The sequence below is a fragment of the Talpa europaea genome, assembly GCF_964194135.1.
Source record: "Talpa europaea genome assembly, chromosome: 10".
NCBI classification, from domain to species: domain Eukaryota; kingdom Metazoa; phylum Chordata; class Mammalia; order Eulipotyphla; family Talpidae; genus Talpa; species Talpa europaea.
The window spans coordinates 41,739,956-41,757,153 of NC_140077.1; the positions used below are offsets into that span (position 1 = coordinate 41,739,956).

General features: G+C 40.7%; 1 protein-coding gene across 2 annotated transcripts; it reads right to left on the reverse strand.

Moving 5' to 3' along the window:
* Nucleotides 1–9,194: 9,194 nt before the first annotated feature.
* Nucleotides 9,195–14,786, reverse strand: ANAPC16 (anaphase promoting complex subunit 16; the record flags this gene model as incomplete). 2 transcript variants are annotated; one of them, XM_084245799.1, is made up of 3 exons in its annotated part: nucleotides 9,195–9,310; nucleotides 10,046–10,120; nucleotides 14,645–14,786. In XM_084245799.1, the coding sequence occupies 3 exons, from the start codon at nucleotides 14,784–14,786 to the stop codon at nucleotides 9,195–9,197; spliced, it is 333 nt and encodes a 110-aa protein (XP_084101925.1). The 2 variants fall into 2 exon arrangements, with proteins under 2 accessions (XP_084101925.1, XP_084101926.1); XM_084245800.1 differs by lacking the exon at nucleotides 10,046–10,120.
* Nucleotides 14,787–17,198: the final 2,412 nt, after the last annotated feature.

Sequence of the window (17,198 nt, forward strand, 5' to 3'; positions counted from 1 at the left end):
TGATTACCTCACATTCGCCAGTTGTGCTCAGGCATGGGCTCATTTCTTTTTGCAAAATTTCCTTGTCATCCCCTCATCATTTCTACCTGAAAGCCCTCTTGGCTTCCACAGCCCCCTATATAGACAACAGCCATGACTTATGACACTATAGCTCTCCCATATGTCTGTTTGCTTCTCTGCTTTCTCCATGGGTCCAAGCAGTTTCCAAACCTGACTATAGAAGATTAGACCCCCAAACTTAGATCTACTGGGCCCCAGAAATGAGACCAGGGTGTCTGTATTTTTATTAAGCTTGATTCTGAGGCATAGTCAGGTTTGCAATTGCCCTGTTTTTGCATTTGTTTATTTACATATTACCAGAGATATAGTAGGTCTACAGTAAATGTTTGACATTTCTAGTTTCTCTCTGGTAACCTTGTTTTTTTGTTTTTTAAGATTTTTATTTATCTATGCATAAAAGAACTGGGGTGTAGACCAGAGGTGCAGGGGGTAAGAGGATTCACCAGAGACAGAGTGGGGAACAGAACAGGCAGATTGACTGAAATACACTGCTGAGGGGAGCAGCAGGCAAGACAGGAGAGGTCTGCTGCGCCATGCGGGTTGCTCCCTGGCTGGGGATAGAACTCCTGCTGCAGTGGCTGACCATAGCTTGATAGAGCTATCTTTAACACCTGCGCCACCACGGAGGCCTAGTAACCTTGTTTTCACTTCCTTCCTTCACTAGCCCAGACCAATAATTTGCTTACCCTTTTGCCCTTACCATGCAAAACTGTAACCACTAACTATCATTTTTTTTCCATTCCCACTGAGGCTGCCAGGAGCTATTGATATACTTTCCCAGAGTGGTGCCACTGTGAATTCAGGGATTCTAACTGCAATAGGTCCCTGAGTGTGTTTGGCAACCTTCTGACCTGGTCAGTCTTCGGACTCCCAAAGTTCCCACTTTCTCCTGCCCCTTAGCACAGGCAGTGCATCAACTCTCATTCTTCAGGGAAAACAAGCCATTAGATGGGAACTCCTTCAACTTCACAGCTGCCTCCTCACCTACATATTTACCGACATCAGCACTTTTTTTTTCTCTCTCCTTTCCTTCTAAGAGTAATCACTCCAACTGGGCTCTGGATCCAATCCCCTCCCACGTCCTCAGGGACCTTACACCCTCAATTACCCCCTTCCTTTTTGACCTCTCCCATTGTAAAGTTAAAAAACAAACACCATCCTCTCTTTCCCTCATTTTTTGCTCTCCTCTTCCCACTGAACTTCTTAAAAGTGTCCCTATTTTGGCCCTACTTTTTCACCTTCCCACAGCAGTCTGGATCTATCTCTACTAACACCGCTGAGAGGTATGGTTTTTAGACAAGGTCACTGTAGGGTAAAGAAAATGTCAGGCTTTTCTGCCCTTCCGCCATCAGGACAGATGATGGATCCTTGTCCTGAATGCATGCCTGATGGCGGGCACCTGGAATAGGGTGTGGGCATAGGTAGATGGGATTCAGCTGAGTTAAGACTGTGCTTTTAAGGGCGGCGTCACGGGGGGACGCCAGCAGCCCCAGCCAGCAGCAGCAGTAGAAGCCGTAGAAGCCGAAGCGGAAAAGCAGCAGAAAGAACGCCAGAGAGCCCAGATAGAGTGAAGACTTGCTGGGGGCTGGGAGGCCTGCCAGCTTCCCAGCCCCCCAGCCAGCACCCCTGCCTGCCATATGCCTGGTGAACCCCAAATAAAAAACCTGCAAAAACCCACTAAGGACTCTGACTCCTCCTTTACCCGGTCTGCATGGGATCAGAAAACCTGCACTGTGCCCAGTCCTGCCCTTACAGTCACCAACGGTCTTCATAGCAGTATCCAAAGACCTTCTCCTACCTTTATCTCACTCATTGTTTGGCAACACTAGCTACTACCGTTTGCAGTCTCCTTCTCTAAAGGTCCTTTCCCTTGGTCTCTCTGATGCCATACTCCTGGTTTTCTATCTCTCTGGTGACCTCCTGCCAATTGTTTCCCTGAACTCCTTCTCCTGTGTCTGTCCATTAAGCGTCAGGGTTCCTCAGTGATCCTGCCTTGATCTAATTTTTTTCTCACTTCAAGCGCTCTCTCCCTGGGCGATTCCACCCCCACCTCCATCTTTGGCTTCTTAAGTCTCTCCAGGCTAGTGAGTCCCAAATCTAACTCAGTTCAGATCATTCTCCTGAGTTACAGACCCACAGAGTCACTGCCTTTTGGACATCTCCTGGGCCTGCTCCTCTTTCTGTAACCTCATGTCAGTGAATCATACCGTCAGTCCCTCAGCTCCTGACACAAGGAAACTGGCTGTCCTCCCTCAGTTCTGTCTGACTTATCACCAAGTCCTGTATATATTGATATTTGAGTAGCTCTCAAATCAGATTCATTCTTGTCTCCAGGTCTTTAATTCAGGTTGTAGTCAACTCTCACCTGGATTTCTACAACAGCTTCCCAAAAGATCTCGATTTTACTGTTACCCATCCCCTCCAAAGAAAATTTCTGAAGTCGGGCTTCCCTGGCGGTGCAAGGGTTTAAGTCGCAGCACTATGAAGCTATCTGCAGCCACTGCAGCACAGCACAAGTTCTATCCCCTGCTGGCCAGAGAGGTGACCCACATGGCACAGCAGACCTCTCCTATCTCGCCTGCTGCTTCCCTCAGCAGTGTATTTCAGTCAGTCTGCCTGTTTTGTTCCCCGCTCTGTCTCTGGTGAATCCTCTCACCCCCCACATCTCTGGCCTGTACCCCATTTCTTGTAGGCATAAATAAATCTTCTTAAAAAAACAAAATTTCTGAAGTAAAACCAGATTTTGTTGTTCCCCTACTTCAAACCCTTTAAATGTTCCTCATATTCCTTAGTAAAATCCATATTCCTTAGTAAAATCCATCAAGGCCAGTCACCTGTCTCATCTCTTGCTTTATACTCTATGAACCAGCCATGACAAAGCACCTTCAGCCTCACAAAAGCTTGATGCCCTTTCTCACCCTTGGACTTTTGCATATTTTATTCCCTCAACCTAGAAAGTACTTCCCTTCCACCCAACCCACTGGTTCTTCATATCTCAACCTAAACATTACCCTTCTAGGAAGCATTCTCTGATCCCATGCTCAGCGGATTAGCTATCTCTGATTCACAGTATCTCTTGCTTTCTCCTCTATTTTTACACTTAAAATTACCCTTTTGTCTCTCAAGATATTTATAAACACCAGGTTGGTGACTTTTTTGACAGCATATTCCCGGCTTCAGCAGATGCTAGACATAGTAAGTGCTTAATAAATGTCTGTTGAATGAATGACATTTGGAAAGGAACATTTCTCATATATATTTTTTAAAAAGATTTATTTATTTATTTATGCATACAAGAGCTGGGGCACAGGCCAGAGATGCAGGGGGTGAGAGGATTCACCAGAGACAGAGTGGGAAACAGAACAGATAGGCTGACTGAGATACACTGCTGAGGGGAGCAGCGGGCGAGACAGGAGGGGTCGGCCTCACCATGTGGGTTTCTCCCTGGCCGGCCAGCGATCAAACTCATGCTTCAGAGGCTGCAGATTGCTTCATAGTGTGGTGCTTAACCCTTTGTGCCAACAGGGAGGCCCACCATTTCTCATATTTTTGTTGGTAACAAATTATATTGTAATGTTGTTGTAATGTAATGTAATGTTGTTGAAATGTAATGTTGTTTCATTACCTACCCCAAAGAGCTTGTATTATAAAAATGAAACAAGATGATTCTGGAAAATAGCTCCTCTCCAGAATGGACACAGTGGAGAAATTAAAGTATCTGGGGAGATGAAGACTAGCACAGGGATGCTAACACCTGGCATTAATTACCACCAGGCCCACATACGGGAGCCCAGGAGAAGGGCAGGAGTCACCAGCATCATTTGCCTTTGCTCTGCACGTGAATGGGATCATGTGAGATATGGCTGCTTTGGCAGTTTCCATTTGTTCACAGCTCTCACCTGAGAGTGTAGCATTATAGAGAGCACATGGATAAGATCTGGATTATGATATTGGTTCTGCTCTCTCCCTATCTCCATTAACTTTAGACCTACTCGACTATGAATTTTGCTCTAGAAACTGCTAGTACAACTTCTAACACTGGGTAAACAGACACCAAAGCCATACTCATTCACTCAGTAAATACCTACTATGTAACACACCTACTTTGTGTCAGGCTGTGTTCTAGGTACCAAGCAAGTGGCTGTGAATGAGACAAACAGGGTCTCAACTTCTTATCTATAAACCATGGGGGCGAACTAGATGATCTCTAAAATTCTGAGACTTGCTCTATGATCAGTTGCAGATAAATAAGGCTAGTGATGAAACATCAAGTTCCAGCTTCTTTCCCCCATTCTCCTCCTCTCTTGGCTTATCTCCATCCCCAGCTCAGCTCTGGGAAACAGGAAAAGATCTGGTATCATTTGCACTCTGTCTATAACCCAAGAGTCAACACTCCCAAATATTTGTTATTTAAGCCTTTGTTTCTTTTTGTGGAAAGAGTCTGTCTCGGTTGGAACTTCTGTGCAGGAGATGTGGCAAAACCAGACCTTCTCCTTCAAGTGTGGCATCGCAGGTGTGCCTGAAAGAGCACCATGTCCCTGGGCAGGTTCCTCCTCCTCCTTCTGGAGGATGGATCTCTCCTGGTCCTGTCTCCTTTTTTTACCTCTTATTTGATGTGATGGTCCAAGGTTTCTGCCATTGCAATGCCTGGTGCTCTGACTGGGGACAGGGATTTTAGGATTCTCAATCATGAGAAGGAAAGGAAGCCATCAACTGCAATTAAGTGGGCAGCATAAAGAGAGGTCCTTGGATCAGTAATTTGATTTAGAGTTCCAGACCACTGTCATTTCGAGTGAGTACCAGGGATGATACAGCGCTAATAACACATCTATGTGTTTCCATGAAAACTCAGGACTTTATAATCTGATCATAGATAATAAAATGTAGAGTAAAATTTTTGTTTTGTAAAACAAAAATCAACTTTGGGGCCTCCCCTGGTAGCGCAGGTGGTTGAGCGCAGTGCTGTGAAGCTGTCTGCAGCCTCTGCAGTGCAGGTTTGATCCCGGCCTGCCGGTGAGGGTTCCACATGGCGTGACAGACCTCTCCTGTCTCGCCCGCTGCTCTCCTCAGCAGTGTACTTCAGTCAGTCTGCCTGTTCTGTTCCCTGCTCTGTCTCTGGTGAATCCTCTCACCCTCCTGAGCATCTGGCCTGTACCCCAGTTCTTGTATAAATAATTAAATCTTTAAAAAAAAATCAACTTTGTAAAAATCAACTTTATTGAAGATTACTATTTATTTGTATATCATTACCATGAGACAAGTTATACGGAATTATGTATCATATTGACACAAACTGTTTTTATTAGCAGCAAATTCTTTCAGATTTTCTAGCATAAGGTGAAATAGAAGACAAAGATTTGAAAAACCTAGTTTCTTTGCCTGTTGACTATAATCTTGATGCCTTACCTTCTCTGTGCCTCTTCCTCAACTTACAGTGCTGTCCTCACTTATCTCATGGCTGATGTGACAATACTGTGACTCGAGACATTTGTGAAAATGCTTTGGAAATTGCAAGCATTTTATGCACAGAATACACGGTTACCATCAGTGTTCTTAGGATGGCTGTGTGGTCCTGGCTACCAGCTGCCACCTGCACTCTTGCACTGCTCCTTGCTTACTCAGCTGTTCCTTAAGCTTCCAACTATATCTTCACCACAGTGAATCTTGACAGTGCTGAGACTTCAAATTCTGTGCCATCAGGGAGGCCTTCACCGTAGTGAATCTTAAAAGGTTATGCACACACACGAATACATAGCTAATTCCTATCAGTCTTTTTTTTTTTTTTATTAATCTTTTTTTTTTTTTTTAATAGAGGCATGTTTATTTATTTGTTTGTTTGTTTTTTTTGTTTATACATGCACTGGGTACAGTCAGAAGCGCGGGAGGGTGAGAGAATTCACCAGAGCCAGAGCGGGGAGCAGAGCAGGCAGAAGGACTGAAGTACACTGCTGAGGGGAGCAGCGGGCGGCAGGAGAGGTCTGCGCGCCATGTGGGACCCTCCTCCGGTGACCGGGGAGCAGCCGGGGATCGAACCGGCGCCGCAGAGGTCGCCGGCAGCTTCGCAACCCAGCGCTCAACCACTGCGCCACCGGGGAGGCCCTAATTCCTATCAGTCTTAAAGAGGAGGGTGTTTGTTCGTTGTGCTTGAAAATCTTATCAGCAAGCATTGGAAGGATAAAGGCAGTTAATTCATTTTATCATTTTTTTTAAAGGTTTATTTATTTATTTATGCATAGAAGAACTGGGGTGTAGGCCAGAGGTGTGGGTGGTGAGTATTCACCTAAGACAGAGTGGGGAGCAGAACTGGCAGATCTACTGAAATACACTGCTAAGGGGAGCAGAAGGCAAGACAGCAGGGGTATGCTGCACCATATGTGGGTTAGCTCCCTGGCCAGAGATCAAACTCAGGCCACAGCAATAACAGTAGTGCTGAGACTTAACTCCTACACCACCAGGGAGGCCCAATTCATTTTTTCAAAAATTTTAAAAAAGATTTTATTTATTTATGCATACAAGAGCTGGGATACAGGCCAGAGGCGTGGGGTGTGGGAGTGAGAGGATTCACCAGAGACAGAGTGGGGAGCAGAACTGGCAGATTGACTGAAATACACTATTGAGGGGAGAAGAGGGCGAGACAGGAGAGGTCTGCAGCACCGTGGGGGTTATCTACCTGGCCGGGGCTCTGGGGATTCCTTCACAGTGCTGAGACTTAACCCCTTGCACCACCAGGGAGGCTCCCAATTCATTTTATTATTTAATAAAAAGGTTTTAGGATTCTGCTTTATTTAAGGCACTGGGTTTGGTTCAGTGGGATAAAACATGGTGTGGCTCAAATAATATTAGCTTTGGAGTTTGTCAGATTTTGAGTTCAAATCTAGACTTAGACATTTACTTAGCTATGAAGCTTTGGCAAATAATGCTCGCTCTGAGTTTCAAGTTCCTCTTCTGTATTAGGGGGTATTACATATGTCGCAGCATTACTGACAGGATAATTAATGCCTGTGAGTGACAAATAATTAAGTGCATAGGAGATGACAGACGAGCAACAAGGTCCATCTTCAAGCCCAAAGCTTGCTAATAAGAGTTAGGGATGATGAGACATAATGATAAACAAAAAGGTACAGAGAGGGAGCAGACATCCTATAAAACATAGTGAGGGTCTTGTTTGTGGGGAACTTAAGTAGCAGCTAATAATCATGGTGAGAGTTACTTTAGAAAGTATTTCTGTTCAATCCTGGGATGTCGTCAATGCTAAGCTATTAAGAAAAATGTCCAATTTAAAGAGAAAAAATATTGGGCCTCCCTGGTGGTGCAAGGGGTTAAGATGCAACCTATGTAGCTATTCATAGCCACTGCAGCACGAGTTCAATCCCTGGCCAGGGAGCTACCCACATGGCGTAGCAGACTTCTCCTGACTCACCCACTGTCCCCTCAGCAGTGTATTTCAGTCAATCTGCCTGTTCTATTCTACTCTGTCTCTGGTGAATCCTCTCACCCCCACACCTCTGGCCTGTACCCCAGTTCTTATATGCCTAAATAAATCTTTAAAAAAATAAAAACAGAAAAAAATTCTATAATAAATCCAAACACCAAAGGGTAAAGATGCAGTAATATAGTCTCTGTGTTATATAGCTATACAAATGAAACAAATGAAAGAAAGTTTGTGATTACTTCTAAACTGTCACTGAAAATTTGGTTTACTGGTGTCTAGCTATTTTTCCATTTTTCCTTTGGTGAACATTAAGAGGGTTAATGTCAAAAGGTACATATATGGAACTTGTTTAGCTTGAGAAATATTAATATGGGATAGGTGAGTCTGGGCTCATTTTTATGTTATGATTTGCTTTAGAGACAAGAATACAGTAAGCTGAAATAACAATCAACTGCATTCTATTCCAAGGTCCAAGATTTTCTTCTGCCTGGGAGATGTGATCATGTGTAGGCCTTTACTTTCCATGTGCTCTGATTCTTTACCAATACAATGAGGTCACCAACTCCCTGTCAGGTAGTACATGTTAAATATTTTGAACTCCTAAGATTAAGGGCAATTGCTGTCGGGATTATATTTATTTATAATTAAGCAACTCTAAGCAGGTCAGGTGCAAGTTATTAATGAGGAGAAAGGCAAATGTTGTCTGAGGCAAAACTTGCAGACAAGCTAATAAATGATTCTCCTAACTGCAGTGTGGACCCATGAGGGAGGACAAAGGACAATTCTTAGCTTTCACGGTATTAAACCTACTCAAATATTGATAAGATAAATTCATATACTTCTGTAAAGACAAACACCCCTGAGGTAAAGCAAATCTACCATTTGCTTAGGAGAAATGGCTTTTAGATTCTGTTCTTATAAAAAGTAATTTGACCTCTTCCTTCTACCCTAAATCCCTGAGACTTTGAAAGGATAAAGAAACCAGTTTGGAGCTCTTTCAAAGGATTTATTTGCTACAGAATTGCTTGAGCCCACCAAAGAGATGAACTCAGGATTTCTGTGTTTAAAAGGATTTTGCCCACTGCTTTATTTTCACAAGTGCTTCAACATTCAAAAAGCAATTCCTTTTCCCAGTATCTGGCATGTCTAATAGAGATTAGAAAAAGTTATAATCTATAGAATTAGATGTCTCGGAATAGAAAGAACCCTCAACCCCAAACATTAAAAAATTCATTTGGACAGGTCCTGAGTTGAAATCCCCTTCATCTGCAAAAAGAACTGTTTTAGGTCAGGAATTCTGTATTTTACAACTCCAGATGATGACCTTGGACTTGACTGGTGAGGATTCCAGACACTAAATGAGTAATAGGAGAGGTGCCATTCAACTGATCAGTTCTGGCATGTGTCTTACCTGGCATGTGAAGTTTTATAAATATCTCTTAACCCAAACTCCTGGCTTCTGAAGTTGATTGTCCTAATCTGATTCTCAGTATTTTTTAAAAATAAATAAACAAAAATTTTCCCTGGGAGATCACACATTTAAATATTTGTTGCTTGGGGACAGGTACAGAAAAACCAAGTATGATGTGAATGAACAATTCAATGATGGAGCTATGAATCTCAGGATGGCGATGAAAGCATAAGAACAGTCCCTCGCTGGCCCTGCACTTGCTGTGCACCAGAGGGACCCAGCCAGGCAAGGTCAACCAGAAGAGGGTGTGAACCCCAGCAGCTGCTCAATGGGTTTAAACCGCCATTCATCTGCCTCCAGCTCTTCCACCAAACCAGCTAGTTTTTCCATCCGCGCAACTTGCTGATCTGTAGAGAGTCAAGGAGGTAATGTATAATACACAATGGATTTGCCATGAGATAGCCACTAATCACCAACATGATGATGTGTCTGAAAATAACTTCTAAAAAGATTCTTCCCCTCAATATTCTAGTAATGCAGTCTTACTCTGTGTTGGTCAGAAAACTTAATCTTATATAAAATAATACTTATCCTTCATACCATAGTGACTTGCATACTAGAATCCTAGGGTGAAAGGAAATTGTAGTTTCTGCTCCAACATTATGCTTTCAATGGAGAAATGGTCTGGTGGGGGAATAGAGCTCCCTGATGCACAAATGAAGGCCAGCTGAGGCATGCTGGAACAGTATCGGTACATCTAGTATCTTCGAGTCCAGGCTTCTCAGACTCCACAGACTACGAGGTATTACATAAATACTTGAAGATGAAGATGATAACCAGTGGAGAGCAACAGTAAAAGAAGGTTTAAGAGAGGAAAAGGCAACAGAAGAGAAGTAGGAAGCATCAATCCCTCTAGAAAACTAAACCCTTTCTGACTTCAACTATAAGCCTTAATGTGGACATTATGTCCGAATTAAGACCATGGAATGTTCTTGTCTGTAGGTAATTTAGAAAGCTCACTTAAATAGCTTTGCTGGGATTCAGGAGTTTTTGTCAAGGAGAACACTGACCTTTCTGAATCCCTCTCCCACCCCTCAGTAAATTTATTCTCATAGTTAAGTCCACAACGCCCATGAGCTTACCATGTTTCACCTGTTTAAGTGTAGATGCTACTTGATAGCTGAAAACGGATTCACAGAGGAATCTCTCAGAGCCATCTACAAACAGAAGAGGAAAGGTTTTAATCTGTTCTAAGGGTTTTATGGCTTCTGATAAACCAAGTAAACATATTCATTCTTTGCCCTGCTTTTACATTTGGGGTCTAGTTTTCAGTGTTTACAAAGAGGGCTTCTGTCTCATTTAGAACTAACACTGCTCTGTTATAGAAGCTACTTCTATACCTAGAATATTAAAATAGTCCCTCTACTCGTTTAAGAGTTTGAAAATAGTGTTTAAAAAAACAAAAACAAGAAACCTCAGTCTAATGTCCTGAACATTTCCCTCCCTACCAACCTGAGTTTCTTAATGTTCTCCTTTTCTGTACGTCAGGCAAACACTGACAGCTGACACATTTGGTCACATGACCTCTGCTATCAAAATACAAAGAAACAAAATATTTTCATTTTCATTCTCAAGTAATGTTGAGGGAAAAGCAGCTGTTGTAGATTTTAATATATCAAATTACATCACTATGACCATCACAAAACACTGCTGGGAAATTTCATTCTGTAAACGCAAATTGCAACCTTGATTTTCCAAGTGAACCAAAACACTGCAATTTGGATGGCGATAAGAGTATGGTGCAATTTCTAAACCTAGCATTGTACTACTGCCAAGAACTGGCAGCAAGAAGGTAGCTAACTCAGTCACCAGTGCTCTTGGAAGATGATTGTGAAACATAAGCTGGTTCAAGTTATTTCTTGTCAGGCAATGGCTGATACAGCAAAATGTGCCCCAAAAGACAAAAAGGTCATGCAGGAAAACGTGATTTTTAGAAGGGCTGCGGAAACCATTTGGGGATTGTGTTTTATTGCAAAAATCCTAAGACAAACAGAAGTAGAGGACACAGCTGTCTTTTTTTAGGTGGTAGTTTGTGAAAGTATTACTAGGTGTCAAACACTCAACCATCAATCACAGGTTGGTGTGTCAGCCAGGCATCAAGTATCAATGAAATAAACACATGCTGAGTTTTACACATGGCAGATCTTATTTCAGAAGTCATGGTAAACAATAAAAAAAACCCTAAATATATTGTATTCAAATGGCTTAAATGCAAAACCAAGGAGGCTTCTTTAAAATTGATGCCAAGAAATAAAAATAAATATAAATATTATGATGTATGCTTTAGGGAAAGTGTTACATTCTCTCAGTTCAACATTTTTTTCTATGTATTGTGCTTTATGGGATATGATTCAACCCCTTCCCTCCAACCCCATTCCTGTGCCTGAATGTAATTCATTTGCCAGCATTCATTAACCTATTCCTATCCCTGCTTAAAGACTCAAATTATTACTCCTGTTTAATTTTAGAAAGAGAAAAGCACAGAGAATTAGAGCTTACTTTTCAGGTGGTTTGATCCTAAACTTCAGGTTCTCACACAAGACAGCAGGGATTATGGGCTATAAGGATCAGGCAAAGATGTATTTGGAAGCTCTTGACAGTGCTACCACCCACTTACATTTAATCACAGGTGCTATTAGGATAAAATGCTTAAGTTATTAACATTTGCATATTTCCCTTGCTAGTGAACTTCAAAGCAAAAGCATATAAGCTTATCTTTCAAAAAGGCACCTGCATATCACTTTGCCACTTTGTATGCCTATGGAACACACTTTTGCTGATTTGCAGTTCTGTGTTAACCACAAAGTTCACTGCTTCTTAGCCACATCCTATTATATGTGATATCTGTACCAATCTAAAGCCTGGAGTTTCTCCAGAGAGAAGTCAGCCTGGGGCAACCTGCCTACCACTTAGAAATTGTAATCAAACCCTTTGGAGCAACACATCAGCTCTCTTCTTAAGGGGCAAGCAAAGGTTAGAGTGAAAAGTCAGTAAATTGCCCAAATCTAACACCACTGACAACTCCAGTAAGTAGGATGCTAACAAATTCATTTAAAAGAATATTACCTCACAGCAGGAAATTAGACAATGCCAGATAATTTATACTTCAGTGGCCTACAATGTCACTAAAATTCAGCCACTTCTGGGCTGGAAGGCAGTCTCTAATCTGCTCACTAATAACTGGGTTAGGACAATCTTAGCCAAGGGCAGGGGAACACAGAAAACTGCTGTACACTGCTTATGTGAGGTGTCTGTTATCAGAAAGCAGATGAGAGAAAAAGTTAATTCACAAGGTTAACTGCAGGTTATTTGGGTTTTTTATCCTAGACTTTGGCATATGCAAGATCAAGTTGAACCTGTTAAGATTATAAACAGAATCCAACCTTGACTTCTGATTGCTTTTGTTCTTTATTGTGAATAGGCAATTGTCTATTTTCATGTTCTATTATGTTACTGTAAGAAAAATGTGAAGGTACATATGCATTAGATTAATTGCATAATAGTATCATCTGTAAAGAAGGTAAAAGAAGATGCTTCCAAATCTAATATCCTTATTAACTCACATTTAGGAATGCTCTTTTTAATTTAGTATTCTTAATTAACCCAGATGGCAGTTTAGGAATTCTCATCTTTAATTTTCAATAGTCTGTCCTTTATTTTTTTTTTTTAAAGATTTATTTATTTATACATACAAGAACTGGGGTACAGGCCAGAGTTTTGGGGGGTGAGAGGATTCACCAGAGACAGAGTGGGGAACAGAACAGATTGACTGAAATACACTGCTGAGAGGAATAGCGGGCGAGTCAGGAGAGGTCTGCTGTGCCATGTGGGTCACCTCCCTGGCTGGGGATTGAACCTGGGCTGTAATGGCTGCGGGGAGCTTCATAGGCTGAGTCTTAACCCCTTGCGCCACCAGGGAGGCCCTGGTCCTTTAGAATAAATAAGCTTTTAAGACATAGGTGAAACTTTAAACCTGAAAGAATCAGAGCAGTGTACTGTGAGTTTAGACAATATTTAAATTCATCTTACAATAGAGAGCCAATACTTTCCTCTATGAAGCCAACTGGGATGGAATGAAAATGGCTAGAACTCTAATTTGTTAGAATATCAACATTTAGAATAACCTCAGAAGACTTTCTTCTATAAACTTTCCAAGTATTCTGGTATATGCTGACAAAGAATGCTGACAGCTTTGAGACTAGCAGTTTCCTCTTATATAAAATTTCTCTTGCAGTTAGAATTTAAATGACTTCAATCTTAAAGTCCATTGTTAAACATTGATTCCTCTGCTGCTACTATAAAACTTATTAAGCAATTTAAGTTACTCCAACTTTTGATTTGTCCTGTGGGGAACTTCCTTAATAACATGTCTGTGTTGCATATAATTGAAATAATAAAATATTTTTAGTGCCAAACATGTTAAACAAGGCCCCAATTGTTCACTACCTCCAGACTCAGTAACACTATCTTGACAATTCAGGTAACACAACTGAAGAAGATAAAAATGCAAAGGTAGAAATACATGTACCTCAAACGTATCACTACACTGATCGTCTACTTCCTAATCATGATTTGACCAATTTTAGGGAGACATGTGGTCCAAGTCTTCCCATGTTTTCCTGTTACAAATGATTTTGCTACTTGCCCTGCCTTAATCAAAACTCTGCTTTTTACTACATCTGATATAAAAAATCAACTCCTTAACTACAGTTTGTGCCTTTCTCAGAGACATTTCCAACTTAATTTTTAAATATGCTTATCAAAATTTTCAATATTTAAAGCAGAAAAGATCAATTAATCAATTAAGCACAAAAGTACTATAATCATATAGATTCTGAATCTTTAATAGGTTCTTTGCAGACTGTTATAAAACTATGAGAAATAATTCAATAGTTAAGAACAACTTTCATGACAATCCCATGACATAAAAGGACTGATGACATTTTGTGCTGCATCCTAGACCAATTTGAATCTCTAAGGTGGAACAGCAATGTACATTTTTAAATACACTCTTAGGTGATTTTTATGTTTCCTGTAAGAATTTATCAGTTTGGCTCCTAAAGAGACATGAATCTGACGAATTCCAAGTGCCAATGCTGTTTCATGCTTATAACCTGTGCCCTGGTCTTGGCAAGCCAGTTCACAAGATGTGTGCTAAATAAGATGGTGGATGATGTGATGCAAATCCGGCTTAGCCCTAGAAAACCCACACAGCACTGTCCTGCAGTGAGTCATCTTCACTATCCCTGTTTCCTCTTAAAACCTCTCTGATGAGGTTAAAGTATCTATAGGTTGATTACATTAAGAAAAACACATCAAACCCACTAACCCTAAGGAGTCAGACTAGGGAGAGAATAAATTAAACTAGAGCAAGAGGTCAAAAAAATTTCTGATGCTAGTGCTGACTTTGTCTTTATTTAACATTGTCTAATCACATTAGCTTCTCTGATTTAAAGAACTTTAGATGACCTCCTTGATTTCCAGCCTCCTTTGGCTCCAAAATTATGATTCTGGGGGAAAATATTTGTTTTTAAGATGGTATTTTAAAATGGGGACAAGAGATGAAATGTGGAGCTGAAGTAAGGGGAAACTCGTCTTTAATCCACTTAAAAGCTTTTTTAAAATTAATATTCACTGCAGGTCTGAATCCAATTATTCAGCAAAAAGCAGCATGAGATCACCTTCTAACATCTCTCCAGCTCCTTTGGGGTAGGTGAAAAGGGCTTTCCGTGGTGGGGCAAGGTCTGACACACTGAAACCAGATCCAGTGACAGAACTTCCACTGACTCCACCAGCTGAGGATGATGATGAAGAGGCAGCCATTTCCTCTCTAGTAGAATTCTCACTTCACTACAGAGAAAGAAAAACAGCAATTGACAAGTTTATGGAGGTGAGATTGACATTTCAGTCTGGCTACCATAACAGTCAGCATGTAGTTTAATAAAGAATTAGCTCCCCCTTTTCCCTACCCTCAATACTCTCACCATTCCAAAATTTACATGAAAATATGTTTAAGAATTGTTTTTCTATTTAAAACACTACTTTCTACCATTAGCAAACTGTTTCTGTCACTTTGGACTGACTTACAAAAGGGTGATATGGCAGTGTTACTATAGTAATTTTACTGAGGAAATAAATTACATACAAAGATAAACAACCAAGCCTCATACTGCCTTGGATACATCCTGACCAAGTCACATCAAGAAATTCACTTATGAAATTTTCCAAATAGAATTCCAGAATAACACTGTGTTCTGTTCCCAAGGAAGGGGCACTGATTAGGAAATATATATTGACCCTTTCATTAAAAATTAAAACAAAAAAAAAAAAACCAGAATTTTCACCTAAATGTAATACCCAAACCAATCACTTGGTGGCATCCCAAAGCTGGAACAAAACAGCCCAGAAAATTGTCTTGGAATGCATGGCCTATTAGGAATACAGATAGCTGTTTAATTTACATTTACAAATGTAAATCTGTACATGAATACATAACTACTTACAAAATTTCAGAACAAAAACACAACTTCTTCTATAGATGCTTAAACCACACATTCACAAAAGATTCTAAGTGTGTTTTCTACAAAGAGTCTCAGAACTTTCTGCCACGATGGAAAGTTCTAATTTTCTTTCTTTTTTACATTTTAAAAGGGCAGGTTTATTATGTAAAGCGAAATAAAAAGAGAGGCACCTGTATAATCACAGCCAGGCAGGAAAGCCGCCGAAGAAATGTTCCAATTTTCTATCTGCACTATCCAATTTGGTAGCCATTAGCTTCATTGGTTACTAAACTAATGTGACTGAAGAACTGTATTTTAAATTTTATTTAATGTTAACCAAAATTTAAATAGCCCCATGTGGCTAGTGGTACTGGATTGGATAGTGCAGCTCTAATATTTAGAGTAAAAAATGACTTTACACTGAACTGTACACTTTAAAAGGGCTAGTGGTTAATTGTATGTTACATATTTTAAATTTTAAAGAAATGACTGTAAAAGGATTTTTTAAATTAAAATCCCTGTTTTAATGGTCAGAATTTTTGTTGACTTTTTTTCATTTGTTACCATTTGTTATAAAAAGTTGACTTATTTCTGGGCCTCCCCAGTGGCGCAGCGGTTGAGCGCTGGGTTGCGAAGCTGCTCGCAGCCTCTGCGGCGCCGGTTCGATCCCCGGCTGCTCCCTGGCCACTGGAGGAGGGTCCCACATGGTGCGCAGACCTCTCCTGCCGCCCGCTGCTCCCCTCAGCAGTGTACTTCGGTCCTTCTGCCTACTCTGCTCCCCGCTCTGGCTCTGGTGAATTCTCTCACCCTCCCGCGCTTCTGACTGTACTTAGTGCATGTATAAACAAAACAAACAAACAAATAAATAAATAAAAAAACATGCCTCTTTAAAAAAAAAAAAAAAGTTGACTTATTTCTGAAAAAAAAAATGAGTGAATGTTATGCAGATATAAATCCTATATACACATAATCCAGTTTCCTAGAAAGTAAAATGATACACTAGGCATTTCTGAAATGCTGATTATTGTTTCTTTGAATTTGTGATGATGAATTAAGACTGTCAGGGAAGCAGAGCTTATTTTCTCATTTCATTATATGTCTACAATACTGATCAGTACTGAAGTGGGATATGGGAACTGTAAGACAGCTGCTATAATTAGAATGTCAACCTGTTTAAAATGCAAATTGATTAATGACATTTCAATCTTGCTGTTAGGTCACCTTTCCTATTTTCTTTGAGTTCTATAACTTTCCAAATAGTATTCATATTTATAGAGGCAAAAATTTCTCAAGTTGGGTTCATACTCAATCCTTTGGGTCACACTAGCTCAAAATATAGTTTCACAAGTTTTTAAATGCTCTTTAAAAAAACTTAAACAGCAATGGACCAGGCCCAAATTTCTAAGTGGCTTCCTGGTGGGTTTTATTTTATTTTATTTTATTTTTTTAAATAGTTTTTTTTTTTTTTAAAGATTTATTTATTTATACAAGCACTGGGTATAGTCAGAAGCGCGGGAGGGTGAGAGAATTCCCCAGAGCCAGAGGGGAGAGCAGAGCAGGCAGACTGATTTAAGTACACTGCTGAGGGGAGCAGCGGGTAGCAGGAGAGTTCTGCGCATCATGGGGATTGACCCGGGGATTGAGCAGCTTCACAACCCAGTGCTCAACTGCTGCGCCACCGGGAGGCCCCCTGGTGGGTTTTAAATAAAGTATACAGATAATATATATAGCCATC